The 27,791-nt window shown below is 46.7% G+C and overlaps 1 protein-coding gene across 1 annotated transcript in view; it reads left to right on the forward strand.

Moving 5' to 3' along the window:
* The window catches only part of ccdc33 (coiled-coil domain containing 33), a 169,048-nt gene that overhangs the window by 34,876 nt on the left and 106,381 nt on the right, over positions 1-27,791 (forward strand). The window contains exons 4-5 of the mRNA XM_069902239.1: positions 5,976-6,139; positions 18,917-19,050. Of these exons, the coding sequence (XP_069758340.1) occupies positions 5,976-6,139; positions 18,917-19,050 (298 nt within the window). The remainder of the gene's footprint in view (positions 1-5,975; positions 6,140-18,916; positions 19,051-27,791) is intronic.

The following is a 27,791-nucleotide window of genomic DNA, read 5'->3' on the forward strand; positions in this document are numbered from 1 at the left end:
ATGCAGTAAATGCTGGAGGAACTCAGCCGGTCTCTCGGCATCCATAGGAGGTAAAGACGTTTCAGGCCTGAGCCCTTCTTCATGGTACATGCAAACAACAGGCAGGCACCCAAATAAAGACACTTGGAAGAATGAGATAGAGGGAGGAATATGCGCAAAGGGTGTCAATGGATATGAAAAGAAGAAATATGAGATGATTTTGGCTCTGTGATAGGAGACAGCGGAAAGGAGAAAGGGGGCGATGATGGAGGGGGGGGGCTGCTTTAATGGAAACCGGAGAAGTCTTTTTTAATTTTCAGTGCCCATCGCTCTCTAGTTTCCACTTTCTGGCTATTTAAGAGTCTTTGCTCGTGGCTCTGCGATAGTGGAGGAAATCGGGAGAACACGACCCAGTCCTCATCGAAGGGTCAGTAGTGGAGAGAGTCAAAGCTCCAAGTCAAGGATCTGTCCTGGAGCCTCCATGTCGATGCAATCGCGAAGAAGGCTCGCCAGCGGTTCATACCTTGTGAGGAGTTTGAGGAGATTCGGAATGTCCCCAAAGGCTCTCGAAAGCTTCTTCAGGTGGACCGCTATTCTGGCTGGTTGCGCCCCCGTCTGGTACGGAAGCGCCAATGCTCTGACAAGTAAGAAAAAAACTCCAGAGGGTTGTTAACTCGGCCTGCGACATCACGGGCACCAGACCTCACTCCATCGAGGACATCTGTAAGCGGAATCTGAACAAAGCAGCCTCCAATCTCAAGGACACCCTCCACCCAGGCCGTGCCCTCTGCTCCCATTGGGAAGAAGGTACAGTAGCCTGAAGCTTTTTCCCCCCCTCCACCATCAGATTCCTGAATGAACGCTGACTCACTCTGACTTTACCTTGCACTATTTTTATTTATTTTGTAAGGTGGTTTATTGAAGTGTTTGCCCTGTGATGCTGTCGCCAAACAACGAATTTTGTGACAGTAAATTCTGATTTAGCTCGCTCCTCCAGTTTGGATTAGCTCCATCTGTCGATGCCCCTGAGCAATCAGCAGATCAAACCATCTGACTTGCAAATTTGCCGCAACTCACTTCAATCTTGGTTCATTATCACTTGGACAGATTGCATTTTCTCACAGGCGTCCTGGGAGAGACGGCTTCTTCCCTTGAAGAGCGTCAAGAACCCGGTGTGTGTATCCTAGATTTTGTACTTTAAATGGACGGGTGGGGGGAGGTAGGGAGGGTGGGATGGGGGGGGGAGAAAATGGCACTGTATATATTTGAAAAGGAAAAAGTGTGTATTATGGTTAATGTGGTTTATGGTGTGGAAAGAAAAAAAAAGAACCCGGTGTGTCCATTGCGCTGAGATAGATGGTTACTAATAATGAGGGAGGGGTCAGCTTTGCCGCCATCCCACCAGTATTTACTGATGAAACTTCACGCTGGATCGTGGGATCGTGAAACAGCAGAAAAGGTCTTCCTGGCAAATTAAGATCAATAATATCGGGAACTATGGTTTTTAAAAAAAAAAATCCCAGGAAATAGGATTTAAGAACTATATTCCACGATAGAAGATAAACTTTCATTCAATGAGTACCTTTAACACAGTAAGCTGTCCAAAATGCTTCACAAGAATGAAATCTGATGGGAAGGCGGGGAGATTTTAGAGCAGATGGCCATCAACTCAAAATGGGGTTTAAGGTGCATTGTAAAAGAGGTGGGAGGGAATAGAGAGAGAAAATTTGAGAACAGTTGAAGGCAGGGCTGTCCATGCTCGATCAATTTAAATTTATTGGTCGGAATTGGAAGGGGGCAGAGGTGTGGGAGGAGTTCCTCTTATCACTCTTGCTCCCCAATGTTTGGTGATCCACTGTGACGATTTTCATCTTCCCATTATAAACTGCTTCCCTTGGCAACCCAGTTTGTGGTGATGGAGTTGCCACCTGTAATCTGCATCCAACTCACCTCTCCCCCCCCTCCCTAGCCCGCTATCTCTCCCTTTCCCCTCCCTCTCTGCCCCTCCCTCTCCACCTCCCCCTCCCTCCTCCCCATCTGCCCTTCCCTCTCCTCCTCCTCCATTTCCCTCTCCGTCTCACTCTCCCCAATTTGGTTAAAAAAGGCGATTTCTCAATGGTCCTCATTCTTCCCTCTTTCTCTCCCAGTCTTTATTCCAATGACTTGAAGAAGGACTCTGTCCCAAGACGTGGCTAATAAACCGTTACCCCCTATGGATGTTGCGAGACTTACTGAGGTCCTCCAGCATTTCCATTAATGCCTTGGAGTGAAGCAGTTCTTTGTTGTGTCCCTTCTCGGTTGAGGATTTGTTCGACCTTGCCACGATCGGCTACTTTCTCTCGAACAATATTCCCAATTCCCATTCTGATCTTGGCAAAATCACCATGGAAAATGAGCCCGATTAGTCCCACTGTTTCTCACATCTCTGTCAACCGCTTCATAGCATGGTATACTCTTTGTTAACAGGCGTTAGTTTCGTGCACTTGCTAATTCTTACCGGCTTTCTGTGGCAGAATTGTAGCCAATTCCTGGCTCGTTACAGTGGAGGGAAGCCAGTCACCGCAGATGTTCCCTAAAATCCCTGGGGTGCATCAATATTTGCACAAGAAAATTAACTATTGATGTCGCAGAACCTTTGGAGTTATGATCCATAATTGACATCCAGAGTACTCAATATTAGTACTCAGCTTCAGAAAACTTCAAACTTGTGTCATTGACTTGCGGTGAGGTTGTCACGTGTTCACAGGTCCCTTGCAAGTCTTCCCTTTCTTCCTGAAGGCTTTGTTGAATTATTCACTCGGCTCAGCTCTGAGTGCCCCTTTGCATGACCCCGATTTTATTTTCTGTTTGCTTGACTACTCTTGCCTGCTGATGAATATTCCACCTTCGTGCATAATTGTTTACGGTGGCTCCAGGGCATTGGCCTGAGCCACCGCTTGCTGAAGCTTTCGGATGAAGAACCCTTTGGAAACTCAAATGCCACCAAGCTCAGGAGTTGAGGGGAAGCATGGAAACCAGATCAACCCGGACCAGGACAGGACAGTACGGAAACAGGCTTTCTGGCCCACCTACCATGAAGTCAAATTGAGCTAAACCTATCTGTCTGCATGTGCTCTGCATCCATCCTTTCCTTGACTGTTCAGAGCGTGGATCTCCTGGCGACCACCTGTTCTAATTCCACGTTCCCTGAGATGATGTCCATGGTCTCGTGCTCTGCCAGACTACCTACAAATTGGAGGAGCACCCGCTATTCCATCTTGGCACCCCCTTTCCTCCAGCTCTCCACCCCCTTCCCTTTCCGTTCACAGAGCCACCCCCTCTCCCCCTTGTGCCCTCCCTTATCCTGCCTATGAGTTTGTGCTGCCCCTCCCCTCCCCCCCCAACCATTTTGTTCAGGCACCTGCCTACATTTTGTTCAGACCTTGATGCAAGGCCGAAGCCTGAAATGTTGGTTCTGTATCTTTGCTCTGTAAAGTCCACCGTTTGACCTGCTGAGTTTCCCCAGCGTTATGTTTTTATTTTGTTCTTCTCTAGTCTGTTTTGTTGAAAGAAAACTTCCGCCACTTGCCAGCGCTTACCTTGTTCCTGGTGTATTTATATCGGTACGTTTCCTATCACTGGAGAAGGTTCGACCTTTAGGGTCCCTTTAATTGCGTGCGCCAGGGTTATAATTTTTTCTGTCTGTGTCCCTACTCACATTTTTGTCGATGAAGGTTGTTATTAAGTGGTTGAGCCATAATTGTGACTGACTCTCGGCATTTAAATGCATTCATTAGTAAGCCCTGTATTTAATCAGAATAAAAGCATTGAAATACACGGTATACTTTGAGCTTACCCAGAAAATGTTGATATTCAAGGGTGAATGCGGACACTAATAGATGACTTATTTGTTGTGTGTGTAACAGATTAGTGCTCTGAATTAAACGAGCTCTTGTAAAGGACTCGTGAGAAAGTATGTCTCTAATTTCCCTTCAAAACATTCAGCTTCCTCCTTTCTCCCTGCCTCAAGAAACATTCCTGGGTATTGAGCAGTAATTGACACCCCCCCCCCTTAAAATCAGAGAGTCCCTCCAGCACTCCCACAACCGCACAGACTTCAGTCCAAACCATCGGCAACCCGAGCTCCAGATCTGAACCTCCGACACAATCAGGAAGCCTTCAGTGCCCAAGGTCCATCCCACCCTCCCCACCCTCTGACATCCTGGTTCTGATTCCTGGTATCCCCTTCAGCAGTCCGTGGTTTTAGGCTACTGTTCTAGCATTTGATTCCTGAGTATATTGCATATTTGGCCCAACCTTTGTCTGCCAACCAAGTTGTCTACCCAAGCTCGAACCCCTGACCTGTTCAGACCATATCTCAATTCCCTGTTTTCCCTCATTTGCCTGTTATCCTTGTCTCCTTTCACCCATCTCTCTCTCTCTCCCCCTCCCTCTGCCTCCTTTCTGAGCCAAAATCAATTCTCACTTTTCCTTTTATCGTATCCAATTAACACCTTGTGTCTGTTGGTCTGGACTCCTTCCCCTCCCATACCCCCTCGGAGAAGCCTGTTTTCTTTTCACATACCTTGAGGAAGGGCTCAGGCTTGAAATATCAGTAATATATCTCCTCCTCCTGAGTTCTTCCAGCGTTTTTGTGTTTTGCCTACAATCACAGTGACTGCAGACTTTTATGGCTCAGCCCCCATCTCCTCCCGTTGGGGAGAGGATGAAATCATGTTTCAACAGCGTCAAAGATAGTTTCTTTAAAAAATAATGGTGAAGCTGCCAGAGCTGTCGTCATGGTGTGGACCTGGGGAGAGCAGGGATGGAGATCCAGCGGTCCTCCGCAGGGTTCTACCACCCAGTCCAACTGCTCTGTACAGGCTTTAAACGGTGGTTTCTTTTAAAATCCTGCCACCAGGATGGCAGCATCGGTGCTGGCATTGTCCTTTAGGGGTTGCAGACTCCGGGGAAGCAGAGGACTGGTGCAGGGCCACGGAAATCGGGGAGAGCACCCCCCTCCCCGTCTCCCCCAGAGGAGACAAATCTGCGGGACTGAGTCAATGGCGGTGGACAGCAAGGGACTCCGCGACTGAGGAGTGCACAGATGGCGGGCTGTTGGCAACTTGAGGCGAGAAACCCATGCGGGCTGCAGGGTGCCGGCAACTGTAGACAAGGGACTCATACCAGGCCACGGACTGCTGAAGGGGATACCAGGAATCAGAACCAGGATGCCAGAGGGTGGGGAGGGTGGGATGGACCTCGGGCACTGAAGGCTTCCTGATTGTGTCAAAGGTTCAGATCTGGAGCTCGGGTTGCCAATGGTTTGGACTGAAGTCTGTGCGGTTGTGGGAGTGCTGGAGGGACTCTCTGATTTTAAGGGGGGGGGAGTGTCAATTACTGCTAAAGGTGAATCTTACGGCTAACTAAATGCAGCCATCAGGCTCCTGCATGAACCTCACAACAGTGCCCTCATGCTGTACTAATGGATCATTTGCTCATTGTAGCACTAGACTAGCCACTCTCAACCATGACCTTCTTAAGACTGCTGGAAGTTTATGGGCCCCTTTCCCTGTGAAGAGGTCAAGTTTAGTTAGTTTCTTTCGTCCTCTCTTGTGGACTGCATAAAAAATGTTCTGTTTCAGTCCATGGCACCCTCTCTTAAATGTGCTCTGGCCTCTGGTGGGAGGGAGTATGGCACCCATTGAGAATGTAACTACGTTTGTTTTTCCACCTTGTATGAATGTTGGAGTTGACCTCTTCGACTGCTCACAGAATAATCATTCTCACTGTGTCGGGTATAATATGAGAAATCTGATCAGATACTATTTATCGTCATGTAAAACCCAGAATTGTAATATTATACAAAATTGCTTAAATGAAATTATTTTATGCTCAAAGCGTACTGGGGGTTGTAGGTCAGTTGGGCAGCAAAGGGCCTGTTACCGTGCTGTTTGTCTAAATTAAAAAAAAAAATTAAAACTAGAGGACTAATTTATTCCTTGGCTCTGTCTTAGGTGATAGAATCGCCACCTGGACCGGCTGCACCAAGGCTCACGTCCCCCGCCAATGAATGGCACATCTCCAGACCCGGCAAGCAGTCCGTCAGCATCATTCTGCATGGGGCAACTGACCTGCCGGCCCTCAGCGATGGCTCTGTGCCCCAACCCTTTGGGACAGCGTGAGTACTGGGCCCTGTTGTTTGCAGCAGCGGCGGTCGAAAGTGCGGGGTCAAATCCATTGAGTGGTGGTGAAGGACTGAGGCCTGAAATGTTGGGTCCCCTTTGCTTCCTATAGGTCAGTGGTTCTCAACATTTTTTTTCTACTCGCATCTCACTGTAAGTATTCCCTATGCCATAGGTGCTCTGTGATTAGTAAAGGATTGCTTAAAGTGGTCTGTGAGTGGCAAGAAAAAGTTCAAAAACCACTGTTTAATTGTCCCTCATTGACTCGTTATGGGCAGGGTCTCAGAACTCTGAAGGAAATGGGCCAGTGACAATTTGTCTCAAGCAAAATACTTCAGTAACAATTGGGTCTGGAGCAGTGGTTCTCAACCTTCCCTTCCCACCCACATCCCACCTTAAGTAATCCCTCACTCGTCACAGAGCCCCGAGGGTGCAGGGATTACTTGAAACGGTATGTGAGTGGAAAGAAAAGGTTGAAAACTACTGATCTAAAACATAGACCCCTTTAGCTCAGTACAGGCCCTTCAGCCCTTAATGTTGTGCCGACATGTGCAGTCCAGATTTGATCATCTCAGCAGCGCAAACCAACTCTACACCAATCTAATTCTTCTCCATCTCACACCTATAAGCCTCTATTTTCTTATATCCATGTACCTGCCTAAGAGTGTTTTACATGTCTCTATTGTACCTGTCTCCTCCACCACCCCTAGCGATGCATTCCAGGCACCCACTAATCTCTGGTGTGTTTAAAAAAAAACCCCAACTTTCTTACCCTAAATTTTCCTCTGCTTATCTTGAACAGATAATACTCTGGTATTTGTTATTTATATTGTCACCCCAGCTAAAAAGTACTGGCTGTCCTCCCTATCTAAGCCCCTCGTAATATTTCATACCTCTATTGTCCCCACTCAATCTGTCCAAAGAGAAAACCTCCAGTGCTGTCAACCTTGCTTCACGTGACACGCTCTCCAATACAGGGAGAATCCTGCTAAATCTCCAAAGTACCCACATCCTTCCTGCAATGAGGGTGACTCAAAATGACCTCACTGCTTCAAGTATGAAGTAAGCACTGGAGTGGTGGCTGGTGGTCAGTGTGGATTGAATGGGCTGAATGGCGTGTTACCATGCATCTGTCATTACTCATCCCTCCGAGCCTCTTGACTGCCTGACCCTTCATCAAAAGCATCATTGTTTTGTGGGATCTTGCTGTGTGCATATCAGTTAATGGGCTTGTCTCCCTCTAGCATTTCTAAGTAATTAAGGACAACATCCGACCAGTCGAGCCTGCTCCGCCTTTCAATGTGATCACGGCTGATCTGATTATCAGTTCATCTCCACCCACCTGCCTTTTTCCCCATATCCCTTAATTCCCCTACTTTGTAAAAATCTATCGAAATTGATAGAAACCTATCCAACCATGCAAAATCATCGAGGACCCCTTCCACCCCGCACACAGCATCTTTGAACTGCTCCCATCAGGGAGTAGATCCAGGAGGATCGGAGCCAGCACCACCAGGCTGAGGAACAGCTTCCCACGGGCAGCGAGAATGCTGAACGACCAAAGGAACTGCTCACAGGAACCAACCGAGACTCTCATTTGTACACAGGAAAGTTTATTTATTTTATAGATAAAATACTTGTCCTGCATGTGTATTGCTTGTTGTGTGTTATGTCTGGTTGTGAGTCTGTGTGTTTTGCACCGAGGACTGGAGAATGCTGTTTTGTCAGGTTGTACTTGTGCAATCAAATGACAATAAACTTAAAATATATTTACTGAGGTCACCTCCACTTCTTCAATGGGCAGCAAATTCCACAGATTCACCCCCCCTCTGGAAAAAGTAGTTCCTCCTCATCTCCGTCCTAAATCTCCCACCCTGAATCTTGAGGCGATGTCCCCTGGTTCCAGTCTCCCACGTGAATGGGAACAAATTAACTTTCGATACGTTGCACATTCAGTACATTGGGGGCTTCTAAGAAATTCTGCCTTCAAAGCCAGCTATTATTTTGCAGCGGTAAATTTATTTTTGCCTGTGTTTGCAGTGATTTTAAAAAAATCTTCTATAGTTCAACATAAGTTCTGTTTAAAAATAATGCTAATCCGTTTCTATGCTCAGTTAATTTGAGAGGCCTGATCTGAAAAACTGCAGCCACGCCCAGAGTTTGATGAAATATCTGTTTTGATGAAGCCAGCCATCTCATCATGAATTTTTAACCATGTGCAAACTCTCATAAATCTTTCAGTACTGTGGCTTTTTCTCAATGCATTCTCACTTGGTAGAACAGGTGCTATAAAACATTACAAATCAGTGCCCCTGGGGGCAGCTTATAAACAAAGCACAGGAATAAATTCTTAGAACCTTTCTCTCCAGTGGAGATTTATTGAACTATGTAACTTTCTCATTTGAATGCACGTGTGTGTGACTGTACATACACTCTCTCTGCATGCATATGTTTACCTGTGTGTCTGTGTTTATATGTACTTACATGATTCTGTGCACCTTTTGTCTGTACATGCATCCAGCAGCTTGCATCAACGTGTGTATATGTATGCAGATTTTTTATGCTTCAGTGGCATGTATGTCTATCCATCTGTGTGCTGTACATGTTATGTCTGTGTGCTTGCTGGATATATTTCTGTCAACACTGCATTTGTTTATGCACAGATGCATGTAATTGTATGAAGGTGTTTGTGAGTGCCTGTGTAAATCTGCAAGTGACTGTGTGGGTGGTGTGCGTGCCCACGTGTGTGTGCATGTATTCATGTCTGGGTCCACCTGTCTGTGAGGCTGAGGGTGGTTCGTTTGTGAAGACCGGAAGGTTGAAGGATGGTTGGATAAGTCAGGGCCATTCATTATTCATCTTGAGTGTCACAGGCTGGATCCAGATCCGTGACCTCTCTCTCTGCTCTGCTGACGAAGCCCTTGTGGCTCTCCACAGGTATGGATCCCCGGCTTGATAACGGGAGATTAAATGGCCAGCAAGATATTTGATGCGTATTTAAAAAAAAACGAACCAGTTATAAAAATGAACTGGTGACAGATGAGTGGCAAAGTTGGCTTTATGAGACGAGGATTTTTGCCAATAAACACTTTTCAGAACAGCAGACTGGGGAAATTCAATATTTTAAATTAAATCACAAATCTGAGGGCATCGCTTTCTGGGCACGTTTAGGTCTTCTGGTAACTTCCTGAATTAATTTTTTTAACCCCTAAATGACATGTTAGGGTTGTCCAGTATTTGTGGAAATGACCTGGCAGAATAGCCTTGCACACAGCACCCCAGTGGGCCGACAAAGGCAAGCACTCTGGGGTACAAATAAATTAGGTTTTCTCTTCCTCTCCCCTTCGCATATGGGGTCATTTCTACTACCTCTGGGCTTGGCTTGGAGTGCTCACAGATCTCTCCAGAGCAATTTCCCTCTCTTTCATTTTAGTCTCAATTGTTCGACCTCTATCCCTCGCTCTTCCGCACTTTCGCTCTCCCGCACTCTCCCCTTCTCCCTTTGCCTCACTTTTCCGATTTCCCCTTCGTCCGCCAAATTCCTTGCTTCAGGTAAACAGCAGAAATTCCTTGATGGCTCAAACCATTTCTCCAATAGTCTTCTGCATCATTCAGCTAAGAAAGTTTCTGGAAGGACGAAACTTGAGCTGCTCTTATTCTTGGCTGTAAGTATATTTTAACCTTGCTGCATGTATTTCTAACATTTCATCACTCAGAGTAGAAAAAAAGGTATTCAAATACATAACCTTCATTGTTAAATTGTTAGTTTTCTGGTCCCAGGAAACTTTAGATATTTTCAACTTTATTTAATGTTTGAAAAGGCAAAGTTGTTTATTTTTCAATTTAACCATAATTATTTGAGGAGATCTCAGATTTATTGTTAGAGTACATACATGACATCACATACAAGGTTCTTTTTCCTGCGGGTGAGGCAGAATGACCACTTATTGGTAATGCAGAGAAAAACCTGTACTCATCATACACAAGTAAACAAATAAAGAAATATAAACAAACTGTGTAATACAGAGAGAGAGAGAGAAAAAAATAAGAGTTCTTAAATAATTGAGTTTGTCGTTGAGGAGTCTGATGGTGGAGGAAGAGCAGCTGTTCCTGAACCTGGGGGTGTGAGTTTTGTGGCACCGAGACGTGTGCTGGGTGCTGTGGATCCTTGATGATTGCTGCCGTTCTCTGACGGCAACGTCCCATGTAGATGTTCTCGATGGTGGAGAGGTTTTGCCTGTGATGTCTGATTATGAATGGCTAAATATGAACTGGAGGGAGTGCAATCCAGATTTGATCATCTCAACAGCGCAACTGAATGCATCATTAATCCAGAGAGTAAAATCTTTCACGACATATAGTGTCTGTAATAATAACCAGTACCATGTCCCATCTGTACCACAGCACTATATGCTCCCTTTTTATGGTCTATTTTCCAGCCGTGGGGTTGTTAAAACTTGTTAATTTTTTGTTTTGACTGCATCTTACAAAGGAATAAATTGTTCGGCTCTGGGCTCGTCGGGATAGAATGCAGAATTGTTGGCTTAGCTTGAGTGAGCAAAGAGAAGCTGGAGGCATTCGGCAGGCCAGGCATCGTCCCTGGTTAGAAATGGTCAGTCAGTGTTGCAGTTCTGGACTCTTTATCAAGACTGGAGGAGGATGGAGTGATATCAGGTTGGGGGGAGGGGGCAGGTGGAGAGACAGCGAGAGAGAGAGAGAGAGAGAAAACCCTGGGGTGGGGAGGGGGGGGGGTGGAAGGTTAGTTGAGTTTATTGTCGTCATACCTTGGCGAACAGCTCAAGCCTGAAACATTGGTTTGATATCTTTCTCTTTGTTATATACAGGACACTGTTTGACCTACTGAGGTTCTCCAGCGTTGTTTTTACTTCAGCACAGTGTCTGCAGACTTGTATGTTTTACCTTCATCATCTGACGAAACAACGTTCTCTGGTCCTTGGTGCAAAACAAGTTGACACACAGCCAGACATAGCACACATACAGACAAACAATACACATGTAGGACAAGTATTATTTCATGAATACGAGAGTCTCGGCAGTTCCTTTGGTCGTTCAGCATCTCGCTGCCCGTGGGAAGAAGCTGTTCCTCAGCCTGGTCGTGCTGGCTCTGATCCTCCTGGATCTCTTTCCCGACAGGAGCAGCTGGGAGGTGGTGCAGGGTGGCAAGGATCCTCAATGATTTTGTCTTCCCTCTTCTAACAGTGATCCCAGTACATCACGTTGAAGGGGGAAGGAGACGCCAGTGATCCACTCTGCCACTCTTAATGGTCCTGTGGATTGACCTCCAACCCATTTCTCTGATGCAGCTGTACCGCACAGTGATGCAGCTGGCCAGGACGCTCTCTGTAGAACTCCTGAGGAAGGTTGATGCAATGGTGGCTGGTAGACTTACCCGGGTTGATGTAATGGTGGCTGGTAGACTTACCCGGGTTGATGTAATGGTGGCTGGTAGACTTACCCGAGTTAGAGAGTGTACTTGGAGGATTGTGAGCCATTTTGGGGCTTCTCATTTAAGAAGGGATACAAAGAACGTTCACCAGGCTGATTCTTGGAAATGAAAGGATTATCATACAAGGCATGTTTGGCAGCTCTTGGCCTGTATTCACTGGAATTTTGGTGAATTAGGTGGGGATCTCATTGAAACATTTTGAATGTTGAAAGGCGAGGACAGAGTAGATGTAGGAAGGTCATTTCCCATGGCAGGAGAGTCTAGGACAAGAGGGCACAACTTCAGCGTTGTTTTTACTTCAGCACAGTGTCTGCAGACTTGTATGTTTTACCTTCATCATCTGACGAAACAACGTTCTCTGGTCCTTGGTGCAAAACAAGTTGACACACAGCCAGACATAGCACACATACAGACAAACAATACACATGTAGGACAAGTATTATTTCATGAATACGAGAGTCTCGGCAGTTCCTTTGGTCGTTCAGCATTCTCACTGCCCGTGGGAAGCTGTTCCTCAGGCTGGTGGAGCTGGCTCTGATACTCTTGGATCTCTTCCCCGATGGGAGCAGTTGGAAGATGCTGTGTGTGCGGTGGAAATCTACTTGGACACATTACGTCACTTTCCCTCCATTGGCTCCTGCTCGGATTTGAAGCTTGGATGAAGTCATGAAAGGAAATGAATCTCTTTAAGATTTCCAAGAAATTCGATGGCTCAATCCCTGATCAGAAGACTCATCGATGATGAGATCATCAGATAGAAAGGAACAAATTGGTGAATGCAGGCTCAATTTTAACATTTAAGACAAATTTGGACAGGTACTTGGATGGAAGGGATATGGAGGAATGTGGTCCGAATGGAGGCCAGTGGGACGAAGCAAAATAATAGTACAGCACAGACTAGAAGGGCCAAAGGGCATGTTTCAGTCCCATAATGTTCAGTCAAGTTTATACAAGTACAACCCGATGAAATAATGTTTTTCGGTCCTCAGTGCAAAACATGCAGACACACAACCAGATAGAACACACGTACAGACAAACAATACATATGCAGGACAAGTATTCTATCAATCTAAATTAATAAATGAATACTGATTTGTACATATGAGAATCTTGGTTGGTTAGTGTGAGCAGTTCCTTTGGTCGTTCACCGTTCTCACTGTCCGTGGGAAGAAGCTGTTCCTCAGCATGGTGGTGCTGGCTCTGATCCTCCTGGACCTCTTTCCCGATGGAAGCAGCTGAAAGATCCTGCGTGCGGGGTGGAAGGGGTCCTCGATGATTTTGCGCGCCCTTTTCAGACAACGATCCTGCTGGATCATGTCGATGGAGGGGAGGAGGCTCCAGTGCTCCTCTCTTATCATCCTGTGGATTGACCTTCTATCCATTTCTCTGCAAAAACTGTAACACCTGTGATGTAGCCGGCCAGGATGCTCTTGATAGAGCACCAATAGACATAATGGTGCTTCTATAGTTCTAACTCCTCTCGGTTCAGTCTTCCAGGCATGGGTGGGCTTTGTAGTTCCCATATTGGAGCCAATGTATGGTCAAGTGGAAGCCTTGTTCAGCTCAGTGCCAATTTGTTCCCATCTGAGTCAGAAGGTGGTGTGTTCCAGTCCCCTCTGGAATCCTGAGCATTGTACCCCAAGCAGACTCTTCATTGAAGTACTATGGGGTTCCTCTCTTGTTGCATGTGCCTTTTTACACCTGAAACTCTGCTCTCTATTGAATGTATATCAGCGGTGCAGAGGAGGTTCACCAAGTTGATTCCAGAGATGAAGGGGTTGGCCTTTGAGGAGAGATTGTCTGGGAATGTACTCGCTGGAATTTAGAAGAATGAGAGGGGATCTTATAGAAACATTGGATGGATTTTTACATAGTCGGGGAATTGAGGGATATGGGGAAAAGGCAGGTAGGTGGGGATGAGCCCATCATCAGATCAGCCATGATCGCATTGAATGGCGGAGAGGGCTCGACGGGCCACACGGCCGACTTCTGCTCCTATTTCTTATGCTCTTATGAACATGTTGTATTACACATCAATGATCATTTTGCTTGAAATATTCGAACAAGTATGGGAGCCTTACATTAAATACAATAGCGAAAACCTACCGGGGACAAACATTACCTAAGTTGATGGAAGGAGAAGGAAAGAAAAGAATGGACTCAGTAGAATTTCTGGTGTATTTTTGTTGAATGACAACATTGTCTGACTGGCTTAATGCAACCTAGATTGTATACCTAAAATGGATGAGGGGGGGGGTGGGGGGGGTGGCTTGGGAGGAGGGGGGGGGGGAGAAAAAGTCACTGTATATGTGTGAAAAAGAAATAGTGTATATCATGGCTAATGTGATTTATGGTGTGAAAAATAAAAAAATTAAAAAAAAAAAAAAAAAGATAATTTTGCTGCGTCCTGCCCAACACTGGTCACCTTTTTCATTGTTGTTTCGCCCCATCTTGCTGTCAAGAGGTGAAGGCCTTAATTGTTGTATTTCTTCCCTCTGATTCCAGGGAAGCCTTCTGATTGTTTTTTGAATGTAATGGCCCCATGATTGATGGCTGAGCCCTCAGTTCGTTCTGGACCTCCCCCTGAATTCCTCCTCCTTCTCCTCTTGTTTTAAGGTGTTCCTGTCAGGCAGAACGTTAGCGTAGTGGTCGGTTGCATCGCCAGCGACCAGGGTTCGAATCCTGCACCGTGTGTAAGGAGTTTGTACATTTTCCTTGTGTCTGCATGGATTTCCACTGGTTTTCTCCTACCTTTCGAAAGTGCACGTGGTTTATAGGTTAATTGGGGTTTTTGGGGTGCACTGGCCCATGGGCTGGAAGGTCCTTTTACCTTGCTGAATGTCTAAATTAAAACCAACGCTCAGCTGGAGCTTTGGTACGACCCTGACATGTAGACATTCCAGTGAAGTACGTGTGATGCCTCTCCTGTCCACATTCATTTGTGGCCTATCGGCTATTGGCCTATGCTCCTCCTCTGCCCCTTCTTCCTTCCTCCCCCAGCCTTTTAATTCAGGTGCCTGCCTGCTTTTGGCTCATACCTTGACGAAGGGCTTTGGCCCGAAATTTTGGTTCTACACCATTGCCTCCGTTGGACGCTGCAGGACCTGCTGAGTTTCTCCAGCAATTTTGTGTAATTCCCAGCTACTGTGTTGTCATTAGACCCCAGTGAAAAGGGACATCTTGCCAAACTATCTGAAATTTGCATACGACCTTGACAGAAAGATATATTAAATGAGGCTTTAGGATGTGAATGGGGGTGACAGCTTTATGGAACTGTTTCATTACTCCTCAAGCAAAGAATATTTCTAGTTGCTGAATGCATTAATGCTTACATCCCATGACAGTTGGGGATTGTTAAGCCGATCGAGGGATCTCCATTATGCTCTGAAGCAGATCTGAATCTCATCACATCGAGGTGCCTGCTACCCCCCCCCCCCGCCCCTTTTGCTGTGGAAGAGAAGAGGGGCGTGTTGACACAACCTGCCTGCTGAGGGGGCTTCGAACTCCTTGTTCGATAATTGTGGAGAATTGCTGGGGCCCATGGCTAACCGGGGGGTGGGGGGGAGGCACAATACGACCTTCAAAAACTCGGTCAGCGGGCGGGGAAGGTGGGTGATGGGACAGGTTCTTTCCATCTCATTAATGTGGCTCTTCTCACGATCAGGGAGGCGAGGGCAACTACATGGGTTTGCAAAACAGTCAGAATCAAACCTGTTGGCCCACTTCTTCTAAAGAGAGCGAGAAAAGGATCTAGAGTCAAAGTTAAGAACTAAAGACAAGGTATGAAATCTGGTTTGGTAATTTAAATGTCCAGGAGTGAGGTAGGCCACAGAAAGTGGCCAAGTCCATCACTGGCTCTCACATCCTCTTTTTTTAAATACCAAAAATAGTCTTTATTCACAATAAATTATTTATAAAAGGAAAACTATTCAAGGTCTCTTTCCCACCCTTAGTTTCATATCCATATATTCCCTGTGTCACTGATGCATTCATTTCTGTTTACACTGTTGCCACCACTGTGGCACCTTGTCACTTCTATCCCCTCTGTTGTTTGAGGGGTTTCCCCTCGGTCTCGTCTCCTCCCCCCCCCAACCAATGTCCGCTAATGGGAGAACTCTAGCCCCCCCCCCCCCCACAGCGCCTTCCCAATAGCTGTGCCAAGCCTCAGTGCGTCCCTCAGCACGTACTGTGGCAGTCTGGAATGTGCCAGTCGGCAGCATTCACCTCACTGACCAACTGAAGGGCGCCTTTCACTGAGTCGATGGTCTTCCCGCAGTTCTGGATGTCTGACGCTGTGTGCGTCCCTGGGAACAGCCTGTAGATCGGAGAGTCTTCACCATCTATCCATTTAAGACATCTGTTTGAGGTGGTATCTCATCAAGGCAGCCAACATGAGAAAGTATCCCCATCCCCTAATCACAATCTCTTTCCACTGCTACATTTGGGAAGAAGGTGCATGGGTGGTGATTTGTGGGATCAGGCTCGCTGTTTCAAACTGCGCCTGTGCCAGCTCAGACTGACATGTCTGGCTCTGCCCCGCCTCAGCCCAACTTGCACAATGCTGATTGGTGAGAAGGTATGATTGACACTTCACTGCATTATCACAATACCATTCAAGGCAGGTGGCAACAGGATGAGGCAGCTGACAAATAAGCAGCCATAAGGTTTGGTCTTGACTGCCAAATGATTGTGTGCTTTGAACGAAAAAAATGATATGATCAGCCATTCTCACTGGGTGTCCCACGGCCTCCTTGAGGGCCACTGCACAAGAGAGGTGCGTAAGAAACCAACTAAACTTGACTGTTGAACAGGGAAGGGCGTCCATACGCTTTTGTTTTCTACTCTAGATTATATACTTCTGAATCCAATAATGATAGTACTTCAATGTTGGATTTTCTGGACCTCCCTAATTTGCCTACACTTTCTCAGAATAAACATGAATTTGGAGGCATCTCTCTCTCAGGAGGAAATACTTTTTGCTGTTTCTTCTCTACATTCTGGTAAATCACCAGGACCTGATGGATACCCCATGGAATTTACTGAACTGCTGGGGTCTCAGTTAAGTTCTGTAGTTAATGATTCATTTAAACAAGGGAATCGTCTTTTAATGAAGATCGTATAACCATTTACAAAGCGGAAACAGGCCATGTCGGCATTTCTAGTCCGCACCGGTTCACTAGAACAACTCCACTAGCTCAATCCTCTCGCTCTCCGCCAAGATCCCTCCCACCCCCTCGCCTCCATGTATACATCCAATCTTCTCTTAAATGACAGAAGGGACCCTGCCGCAACTATCTCATCGGAAGATCATTCCATTCTGCCACCACTCTCTGAGTGAAGAAGCATCCTCTAATATTTCTCCTAAAGTGATGCCCCCTTACCCTTAACTCATGGCCTCTTGTTCCAACCTTCCCTGCCCTCAGGGGAATGAGTCTGTTTATGTCTAGTCTATCTATTCCTTTCATAATATTTCTTTTATTCTGATAAAGAGGAAGGATCCAATTGAATGTGCTTCTTCTAGGCCTATCTCTAAATGTAGGTGTGAAGATCTTGTCTAAAATATTGGCCCATAGACTTGAGCAGGGTCCTAAGGGGGGGTCACAGCTGAAAAAAGGTTCAGAATGTCTGACGGATTCATTAAGATCTGCAGCGTGGACTAATTAGGCTGAAAGGCCTATTTCAATCCTGTAATCTGTGAATTTATGATAGGAGTTGAGAATTTACTGTCATCTAAATAAGCAAATGTACGATGAACCAAAAGTATTGCTGCAGTCACAAAAGAATATAAAATGCTCTGGGGATAAAAAAGGTTTAAATTAAATTACAGGAATGTGCATGTGACCAAAAAATGATGTAATAAATATGAAGGGATTACATACAGACATTTTTGAATGTTGAAAGGCAAGGACAGAGTAGACATAATAAGATCGTTCCCTTGGTGGGAGAGTCTAGGACAGGGGTGGACAACCTTTTTAAAAACTCACATTCCACCTTAAACAGTCCCTATGCTATAAATGCTCTGTGATTAGTCAGGTATTACTTCAGGTGCGATGTGGGTGAAAGAAAAGATTTGAAAACCACTGTTTTAATCGTACCTCATGGACTCGTTATGTGCACGGTTTCAGAACTCCAAAGGAAATGGGCCAATGACAATTTTTCTCAAGCAAAATATTCCAGTAACAGTTGGGTCTGGAGCAGTGATTCTCCACCTTCCCTTCTCACTCACATCCCGCCTGAAGCAATCCCTTATTAATCACAGAGCTCCGATGGTATAGGGATTACTGAAGGTGAATTTAAAAAAAAGTTGCCCACCTCTGGTCTGGGACAAGAGGGCACAATTTAGGATTGAAGGGTGTCCACTTAGAACAGAGATGTGGAGAAATTTCTTCAGCCAGAAGGAGGTAAATCTGTGGAATTTGATGCCACAGGCAGTTGTGGAGGTCAGGCAATTGGGTGTATTTAAGGGAGTGATTGATAGGTTCTTGATGAACCAGGGCATCAAAGGGAGAAGGCCAGACAGCGGGGCTGAGTTAGAAAATGGATCAGATCATGATTAAATGGCAGGGAAATCTCGATGGGCTGAATGACTTATTTCTGCTCCTATTTCTTACGGTCTTATGGATAGATAAGTATTCACAGTTTCTATCTCGCCTTTTCTCTTATTTTGCACTATTTATTTAAAATAAATGTACAGCCTCTCCCCGACTACGACCATCCGTACTTACGACTGGGGGGAAAAAACTATAAATATAAAAAAAACGCTTGGTCGTAAGTGCACCAGTGCTAACGACTGCATGCGTACGATAGTGGCCATCAGAAGATATCCCGGCATTGTGTACTTCACAGCATCTCTCTCAATTCTCTAAATCTAATGAGTTTTTATGCTGGATTAAACCATTATTGTACTAAATCACAAAGAGTGCTGTATGGGTATACAACTTCTACATGCCATGCTAATGTATGCCCGATTTATGTCCATTTCGAGATCAGTCAGTCAGAATGGGCTGACGTATGTCAGGGAATGGCTGTACTTTGCACCTGTGATGCTACTGTACAACCACAAATTTTGTGACACCTGTTCATGACAATAAATTGTGATTTTGACTGAGGGTGCAGAGGGAGATATCCAGGATAATGGGGCCACAAATGAAGTGGGAACCTCTTATGTGTCTAAAATTTACATCTGCTCCTTCGCAGTATGCTTAGCGCTGGGCACCAAGGATAAGTTCACTCTTGCAGGATCTGATGCGAGGTCTGTGATGCAATTCCATCCTTTCTAACGCAAAGTTTTATTTCTCGTTGCTAGTAAGAGTGGCGCGGATGGAGAGGGAAACCAGAGGGCCCAGGGTGTCACCCATGCCTCTGTCCAGCCCACGCACTCCCCATCCTGGGAGGAGAAGCTGACGGTGGAGGTAGAGGAGGAGATGGCTGCAGAAGAAGGTAAAGGACTCTCCCCTAATTAACCTTGACAAATGACTTCTGTGGATTCATGCATCGAAGGAGGTGGAGTGCCTCAGTTCTGTGTGTGAGGAGACTCCTTGTACTCCCTATGACCATAGGCGCTTCCCCACAAATACCTCATGTGCTTCAGTTTGCTAGTCTTATGTGGACGATCCCAGATCTGGCGGTGTTAGCCTGGAACGTAGAACACTACAGCACAGTGCAGGCCTTTTGGCCCTTGATGTTCTGCTGACCATCATTATTCCTTAAAAAAAATGTACTAAACCCTCCCTACCCCATAACCCTCAATTTGTTCCATCCATGAGCCTGTCTAAGAGTCTCTTAAATGTCCCTAATGTTTCAGCCTCCACCACCACCCCTGCCAAGGCATTCCAGGCACCCTCAACTCTGTTTTTAAAAAAAAACATTCCTGATGTCTCCCCTAAACCCCTCCCTTCACTTTGTACAGATGTCATGGATGAAAGAAAAATAAAGGATTATGGGGTAGGGAGTGTTTTGTATATTGTTTGTGAGGAAGATTGAGGACCAAAGGGCCTGTGTTGTGCTGTAATGTTCTATCTTCCTGCTCCCTTGTAAATAGCGTGGTAGGATTTTGAGGATGTGGTTTAACATTTAGACTGAAAGTCAGAACCTCTGGCACTCCCACTCCAGCATCAGCAAGATTCAACTCTGCATCTGGTCTATAACCTACGACAACCTTCAGCACCAACCACAACTCCTCCATCCTTCATATCATCTGTAGACTAACTGACCCATCCTTCCACCTCTTCATCCAACTCATTTATACAAAGATCAGGGACCCCAAGAACAGATCCCTGCAGCACTCCACTAGTCACAGACCTCCGGGAATAATACTTTCCTCCTGCTGCTACTCTCTGCCAATTTTTTATCCAGACAGCCAAGGTTCCACTGATCCCGACTTAATGACTCGATCATGGGGGACCTTGTGAAATGCCTCACTAAAATCCATGTAGACCACATCTACTGCCCTCCTCAAAAAACTCAATTAGACTCATGAGACATGACCTTCCCTTCACAAAGCCCTGCTGACTATCCTTGAGTAGACTGCGCTTCTCCAAATGCTCATAGATCCTGTCTTTAAGAATCCTCTCCATTAGTTTGCACACCACTGATGTAAGACTCATCGGTCTATAACTCCCAGGATTCTCTTTATTACCTTCTATTTTAATTTAATGTAAATCTACTTTGTGGTCCTGGAGAAGCACAAACTCGCCTTTATTGTGTGAGCATGGTAAGAACAACATAGAAAGGTGACTTGACCTCAACAAGCACTGAATCAAAGAGGGGTTCAGGGAGACGAGAACGAGGCAGGCCAATGGAACTGTATAGATCAGGGGTGTCAAACTCAAATTCACGGAGGGCCAAAATTAAAAACTTGGACTAAGTCGAGGGCCGAACTAAATATTTATTGAAAATTTTCAACAACATCTGCATGTTTTCTCTTCTTTCAACATATGAAATGTTAAACTTTAGGATATAACTTTAGGAGGATAATGTTACAGGTCAGGAGTAGGTAGCTCAAGTTCACCCTTTGCTTGACCTGAGGGAAACCTATTTGGTCCCTGTGGATGTAGTCAGCATTCACAGGCTGTGTCCATTTTGGCCTGCATCAGGACTCAGCATTTCCTGCTCACTCCTCAGGCTCTAGGCCTCTATTCACCCACGACCCACCATCCCTCTACCTGACCAGTCCTTTACCCAACCTCTACTCACCCCTCACTCCACTCGCTCTGCCTCTACCCACCCCATCCTATACACGCCCCTTTACTGCCTCTCCCCTCAACCTGTTCCTCCCTCTACCCGTCTCTCACCCTCTAATCACCCCTCCCCTACTCACCCTGCCCCTCCCCTTTTACCTCTTCACTATCCACCCCTCCTTCTACTCATCCCTCCCTCTAACTGCCCCTCGCATCACCATAACTTCCCCTGCCCATTACTCCTCACCTACACCCTCTGCCCACCCCTGTTTACCCACCCACTCAGGCCCAGCGCGCTGCCGATCAGCCTTTGCGGACAGCCACCATCTCTCTCTTCACGTGCAGGGCCGAACCAGCCGTCCCTGGGGTCCGCGCGGGTGCAAGCGCTGAAGGCTGTGGCGACCGGGAGAAGTGCGCTCGCGCTGTGGAAGGGCCGTCCGGTGCTAGTCACGTGGGGCACGCGCTGCCCGGGGACCGTGCGTAGCCTGCCATGCCCGTCGCGCCAACAGGAAATCACAGGCGCTCGCCCATCCACCGCACCGCTCGACAAGTGGGAGAAGTGACTGGTTGTGCGGGGAGCCTTCCAACCGGCTTGCCGGCTGATGACATCGACAGACTTCTCGTGTTACAATTTCTCGTGTTACAATGGGGAAGGAAGGATGTGCAATGAAGGGGGAGGATGGTGGGGGTGACATGACCAAAAAACAGCATCGGCTCTCGCTGCAGGGCGGGCCACCTCTAATACATTTTTGAAATGATCTTGTGGGCCAAATATAATTATATCGTGGGCCAAATTTGGCCCGCGGGCCAGAGTTTGACATGTGTGGTATAGATGGAGAGACAAAAGGTCAGGGTGGAATCGAACTCCCTTTTCTGCTCTAATGGCTATGACAATTCAGTAGGTATCAATTGGTTGTACGAGGCTTTGAGAGATCCTATGTTATGAAAAACACAGAGATCCAAGCCTTCCTTTAGTGGTTTGAAAAACAGTACATAGTTAATTTCATGGCATGAATTAATTGGACAATTCAGTCTTTCATTTATAAGTAGGTCTAATTGGAAAAGTCTTTGGCAGGCACGTTTGCAGCTTACTGGATTTTGTGGCCATTATTTTTTTCCTTCAGGTTTCAGATCCTCGTGATGTGATTTAGACATTCTTTCACATTTATTTCCATTTCTTTCTCCTTCTTATTTTGTGACGAGTTCAATTCCTGTCAGTTACCTCCTGCTTCCTGCCTGGGGCCTTGGTCTCCACCCAAAGGTCATAGCATTTCTTTAGCATCCTTCGTGTCCGTTAAAGGATTTTCCACCGTGACACATCGTTCCATAGAGCCGTGCAGTTTTGGCTGAAGGATAGATTTTTAATGGAGTACCAGATATCGAAACGATTAGGAGGTGAACAGCCAGCACCTTTTTTTTTCCAGGGCAGGTGTAGAAAAGACCAGAGGACATCTGTACAGTGAAGGGAGGAAAGTGTAGGGGGCAGAACAGAAGTAAGTTTTTTTTAACACAGAGAGTGGTGGGTGACTGGAATGCATTGCTAGAGATGGAGGCTGAAACATTAGGAGAATTTAGGAGACTCTTAGATAGGCCCATGGATGAAAGAAAAATAAAGGATTACGGGGTAGGGAGGGTTTTGTATATTTTTTGCGAGGAACATTGAGGACCAAAGGGCCCATGTTGTGCTGTAATGTTCGATCTTCCTGCTACCTTGTAAATAGCGCGGTGGGATTTTGAGGATGTGGTTTAACATTTAGACTGAAAGTCAAAACCTATGGCACTCCCACTCCAGCATTAGCAAGATTCAAGATTGTCAGGTAATAGTTCAGAACGTAATTTTATGTGAAATTGAGTTCACCCTGCCGTAAAGCAGACAAAGCCGCCATCGGTGTCACCTGATGCCCCTGACAGCGCGAGAGAAAAAGAAGCAAGCGATTCACTTTAGAGGTGCCGAGTGCCCATGGATTCGCCTCCAGAGCTCCCGCAGCCGCACGGGCTCCTGTTCAATCGATCGTCAACCCGAGCTCCAGATGCAAACCTCCAACACAATCAGCAAGCCTTCGGGAGCCCTTCTTGGCCTCAGCCACCCTCTCAAATCCTGGTTCCCATGAGCCTCCCGCTGCCTGCATGGGTCCATCAGCTGATGAGCCCCTCGCTGGCCCAATTCCTGTAGGGTCTTTCAGCCACTGACCCCCTTGCTCATTAGCTGCCGTGATCACCATCCTGTAGGGTCATCTCCTCTGCTTCTCTTTCTGGGTGGCGGGGGGGGGGTATGTTCTTCTGGTTTCTGGTTCACTGCTTCCTGGAGTCTGCAACCCCTCATGGCCAATGCCCAGCACAGGCACCGTCATCTTAGGCACAGGACTTTACAACGAAACACCATCTGCTCCTTTAACAGGCCCTTTAAAACCCGTACAGAGGCACACACATTGGGCCCGGGCTGTGGAACCCTGAAAACCAGCGCTGTGTCTCCACTGTCTATAACCATGAGCGAGCCCGTCATTGAGCCGTCACTGAAGTAGGGTAGGGGGAGAGCATTAATGAGTTGGTCTCCGTGCTCATCACTGCTCGCTGTGATACCTGTGGGCACATATTGAGGGAATAGGCTGATGCCTGGCTGTCCCATTCACCACGTGGGTGCTCCCTTGTCAGGATGCCAACATAACAAGCATCGACTTCTCCGGTTAGTCCCTGCCATCTCTTGCTTGTCTCCTTTCCTCAAGATCTCACTCTCTCTCACCCCTCCTTTCCCTCCAGCTCCTTTTACACAGCCGTTAAGAGGCAGGAATTAACTGCCTTTTAACCGCTTCACCAACAAAGGTGGGTTGGGGTGTAATTTTCATCCCATGTCTGATCCTACCAAGGCAAGAAGTATCAGAGCTGGTGCATTTTGCAGTGGCTTCTACCTAAAAGGGTTAGGGGTTGCCGAGCCCAGGACAGTCGAAGGCTGTGACACATTGATGACGTTGAATACGTGTGACTTGCCAGCGGAGATACAAACTTGAACTGGCAGCAATGAGGTCATGTATGTTATGCAGGACATCCACGCTGTAATGCTGCAGGTCCCGCTTCCTTTTCCTCCGGGATGCTGGCTGGCTTATGTAAAAGGTCGCACTGACCTGGCATTTCGTGGTTCAGTGTGAACGACCCGAGCTGCTTTGAAAGATGGGTCATTCACATGCCATTTAAGAAAGTTTTCAGTGTAAAAATTCTGTCTGTCTCCTTTTACAGAGCCAAATCTACCCCCCTCTCCTGTCCTCTTATCCTATCCAATTAAAACCTTTTGTCTATTGGTCTGGACTCTTCCCCGTCCCATTCTTCCCTTTTCACCAAAGTTTTAATGTAGGCCTCTTGCAGGCTTTTTGAAGAAGGACACAGGTCCGCATCGTAGGTAATTTATATTTCCTTCTGAGGGTGCTACGAGACCGGCTGAGTTCCTCCAGCGTTTCTGTGTTTTCACTACAACCTTGGCATCTGCAAACTTGAATGTTTCACTCCGAGCTGAAGACTCGACAGAAAATGCAGCGTGGACTCCACCTCTGCCTAGGAAAGGCAGCCAATGTGCCTAAGGACCCATCACACCCCAGAAACTCTCTCTTCTCTCTCCTTCCTTGTGGAGAAGGCTCACAGTAGAACACTTCTCTCCATAATGAGTGCTGACCCCACTGATCTTCTCTCTCTCTCTCTCTCTCTCTCTCTCTCTCTCTCTCTCTCTCTCTCTCTCTCTCTCTCTCTCTCTCTCCTCCCTCCCCCCCTCCCCATGACTGTGTGGCCAGGAGCATCTAAAAATTGGCCAACGACACCATGCCCATCGGCAGAATCACAGATGACAATCAGGTAGCGTACAGGAGGGAGATACATCAGCGTGTTGAGTGGTGTCACAACAACAACCTTGCGCTCATCGATAGCAAAACCAACGATCCAGTCCTCATCGAGGGCTCAGCAGTGGAGAGGGCCAAGGACTTCAAATTCCTGGGTGCCAACATCTCCAAGGATCTGTCCTGGAGACTCTATGTCAATGTAATGACAAAGAAGGCTCGTGAGTAGCTAGACTTTGTGAGGTGTTTTAGGAGATTCGGTAGGTCACCAAAGACTCTCGAAAACCTCTACCGGTGGACTGTGGAGAGCATTCTGCTGGTTGCATCACTGCCTGGTGCGGAGGAGCCAACAATCTGGAGAAGAAAAAAACTCCAGAGGGTTGTTAACTCGGCCTACAACATCACAGGCACCAGACTTCACTCCATCAAGGACATCTACATGAGGCGGTGTCTTAAGAAAGTGGGCTCTGTTCTGAAGGACCCTTATCACGCCCTCTTCACTCTGCTACCATTGGGGAAAAGGTACAGGAGCTTGAAGATGAGTACTCAACGGCACAAAGACAGCTTTTTCCCCGCTGCCATCAGATTTCTGAATGATCAATGAACTACAGACACTGCTTTATTTCATCTTTATCTTTTCCTTGCACTGTTTTTATTTATTTTGTCATGTGGTTTATATAAATTGTTTGCAATGTGATGAAGCCACAAAACAACGGATTCCGTGATGTGTTCACGATAACACTGCAGCAACGGTTGGCGTAGCGGTTAGCACAACACTGTTAAAGTGTCAGCGATCGGGACCAGGGTTCAAATCCCACGCTGTCGGTAAGAGGTTTGTACATTGTCCCTGTGCCTGCCTGGGTTTTCCCTGGGGGCTCCGGTTTCCTCCCACCGTTCAAAACATACCAGGAGTTTTAGGCCTATTAGGTGTAATTGGACGGCAAGGACTCATGGGCTGAAAGGGCCCGTAACCGTGCTGTCTGTGTGTCTAATAAATTCTGACAAATGAACATTTTCTCGAAGGGGGTTGAGCTCAGATTTTGACTTCTTAAAAACAAAAGAAAAGGAACACTTTTTTTTCCCCTCCCAAGTACAAAGGAAAATTTACAACCTTGCCCTGGGTTGCAGATGCCGGGGTTTGTGGACTCCTTGTCTGAACTATAACGCAAAATTGGTCAGGAGGCTATCGATTCGAGCTGAGCAGAAGGGGGCGCGTGCCATTTTGAGCAGATAATCTCCACCCTGCTAGAATCCGTGGATGGAATCCAATTAACGGCAAGGAGAAAATAAGGAAAGGTTATCCTACGATATTGGATAAGCCTTTGAACCAGCTACCACACCACCGTCAACAAACACGCAGTCTCTGGTGCAGAGAGACCTGGAGCCAGGAGCAATCGGAGTGAAAATAATACTTTGCTAGGAGTAGGTGGAGAGACGGCAGGGGACGGGACACAGACCTTTTATCTTGGGAGGTGGCAAGTGTGATGCTGCTACATCTTTTCCATCTGTCACCACCCCCTCCCCAACACCCCACCCGATGGTTTTAAGCCTCGCAGTCTGGTTATTCTGTCAAGGGTTGTGGAGCAGGCCAATGCACTCTGTGTTGCATCATTGATGTGTATTGATCTGCTGCTTGCCTCGTGGGCTGCTATTGATGGCTTGGCTCATTGCCTGATTTTTTTTTAAGCAGACAGTCGGTGCATGATCTGTGACTTTCTAATTAGCCCTGAGACCTTTTATTCAATCCGTTAAGCAGCAAACTCTGACTGGAATTTAAACACAATGTTGCCATGTATTTGCATTAAAATATTGTATTTCCTGCTACCAAATCTTCTGCTGCTTTATCCCTGTATTTTGCTCTCAAGTCCTTGCTGTCAGTCACTAGTGACGCACCTTCAGCACTGCCGACCAGCCAGTTTGGAAGGAGGCCTTTTGGCCTGTGGAGTCCTTGTAGACCAGTGAGGCCGAAGAGGATGCAGGCGGCGGGCCGCTGGAGACTCGAGGCGAGGAACCCACGCGGGCTTGTTGGCGACAGCGGTCAAGCGCCTCGCACCAGGCTGCGGACTGCCGGAGATTGGCTGAAGGCATCGGAATTGGAATGCGAGTGAGCGTAGAGGACTTCCTGACCGCGCCCGAGCTTCGGATCTGGAGCTTGGGTTTGCTGAAAGTTTGGACTGGACTCAGTATGGCTGCGGGAGTGCTGTAGACCAGTCCACGGACACTCAGTGACCGGGGCTTAGTTTATCACCTGATCCAAATGGTGCGATGTTCAATGGCGCATACATTCTCGGTCTATTCCTGGAGATCCATAGAACACGACAGCACAGTACAGGCCATTCGGCCTTCAATGTTGTGCCGACCCACATATTCCTTCCAGACAAAAAAAGCACTAAACCCTTCCTGCCTCGTAACCCAGAAGTAAAACATGAAAGTGTGCCGACACCGTGGTTGAAGTAAACACAAAGCTGGAGAAACTCAACAGGTTGAACAGTGTCCTTTATATACGTAACCAATATTTCAGGCTTGAATTCTTCAAGCCTAAAACATCAATTATGTGTTTTTATCTTTCCTTTATAAATGACACTAAATGACCCGCTGAGATTCTCCAGCATTGTTTTTACTGCCTCTTAACCCTCTATTTTTCTTTCATCCATGGTGTGCCTGTGCCTTTAAATGCCCCAAATGTTTCAACCACCACCCCTGCCAAGGTATTCCAGGCACCCACAACTCTTTTTAAAAAAAAAACTTATTCCTGACGTCTCCCCTAAACTTCCCTCCCTTCACTTTGTACAGACGTTCTCTGGTGTTGGCTGATCCTGTCCTGGGAAACAGGCACCGGCTGCCCACCCTATTGATGCCTCTCATAATCTTGTAGACCTCTATCAAGTCTCCTCTTATCCTTTTACGCTCCAAAGAAAAAAGTCCCAGTTCTGCTAACCTTGCTTTGTCAGACTTGTTTTCCAATCCAGGTAAATCTCCTCTGCACCCTCTCCACATCCTTCCTCTAATGAGGTGACCAGAAGTGAACTCAATACTCCAAGTGTGGTCTCACCAGAGATTTATAGAGTTACCGCATGATCTCTCGACTCTTGAACTCAATCCCCCTATTAATGAAACCCAGCATCCTTTAGGCCTTAACTATCCTGTCAACCTGCGCAGCAACTGTGAGAGATGCCTGGATTTC

Source organism: Narcine bancroftii, chromosome 11 (assembly GCF_036971445.1).
Source record: "Narcine bancroftii isolate sNarBan1 chromosome 11, sNarBan1.hap1, whole genome shotgun sequence".
Taxonomy (NCBI): domain Eukaryota; kingdom Metazoa; phylum Chordata; class Chondrichthyes; order Torpediniformes; family Narcinidae; genus Narcine; species Narcine bancroftii.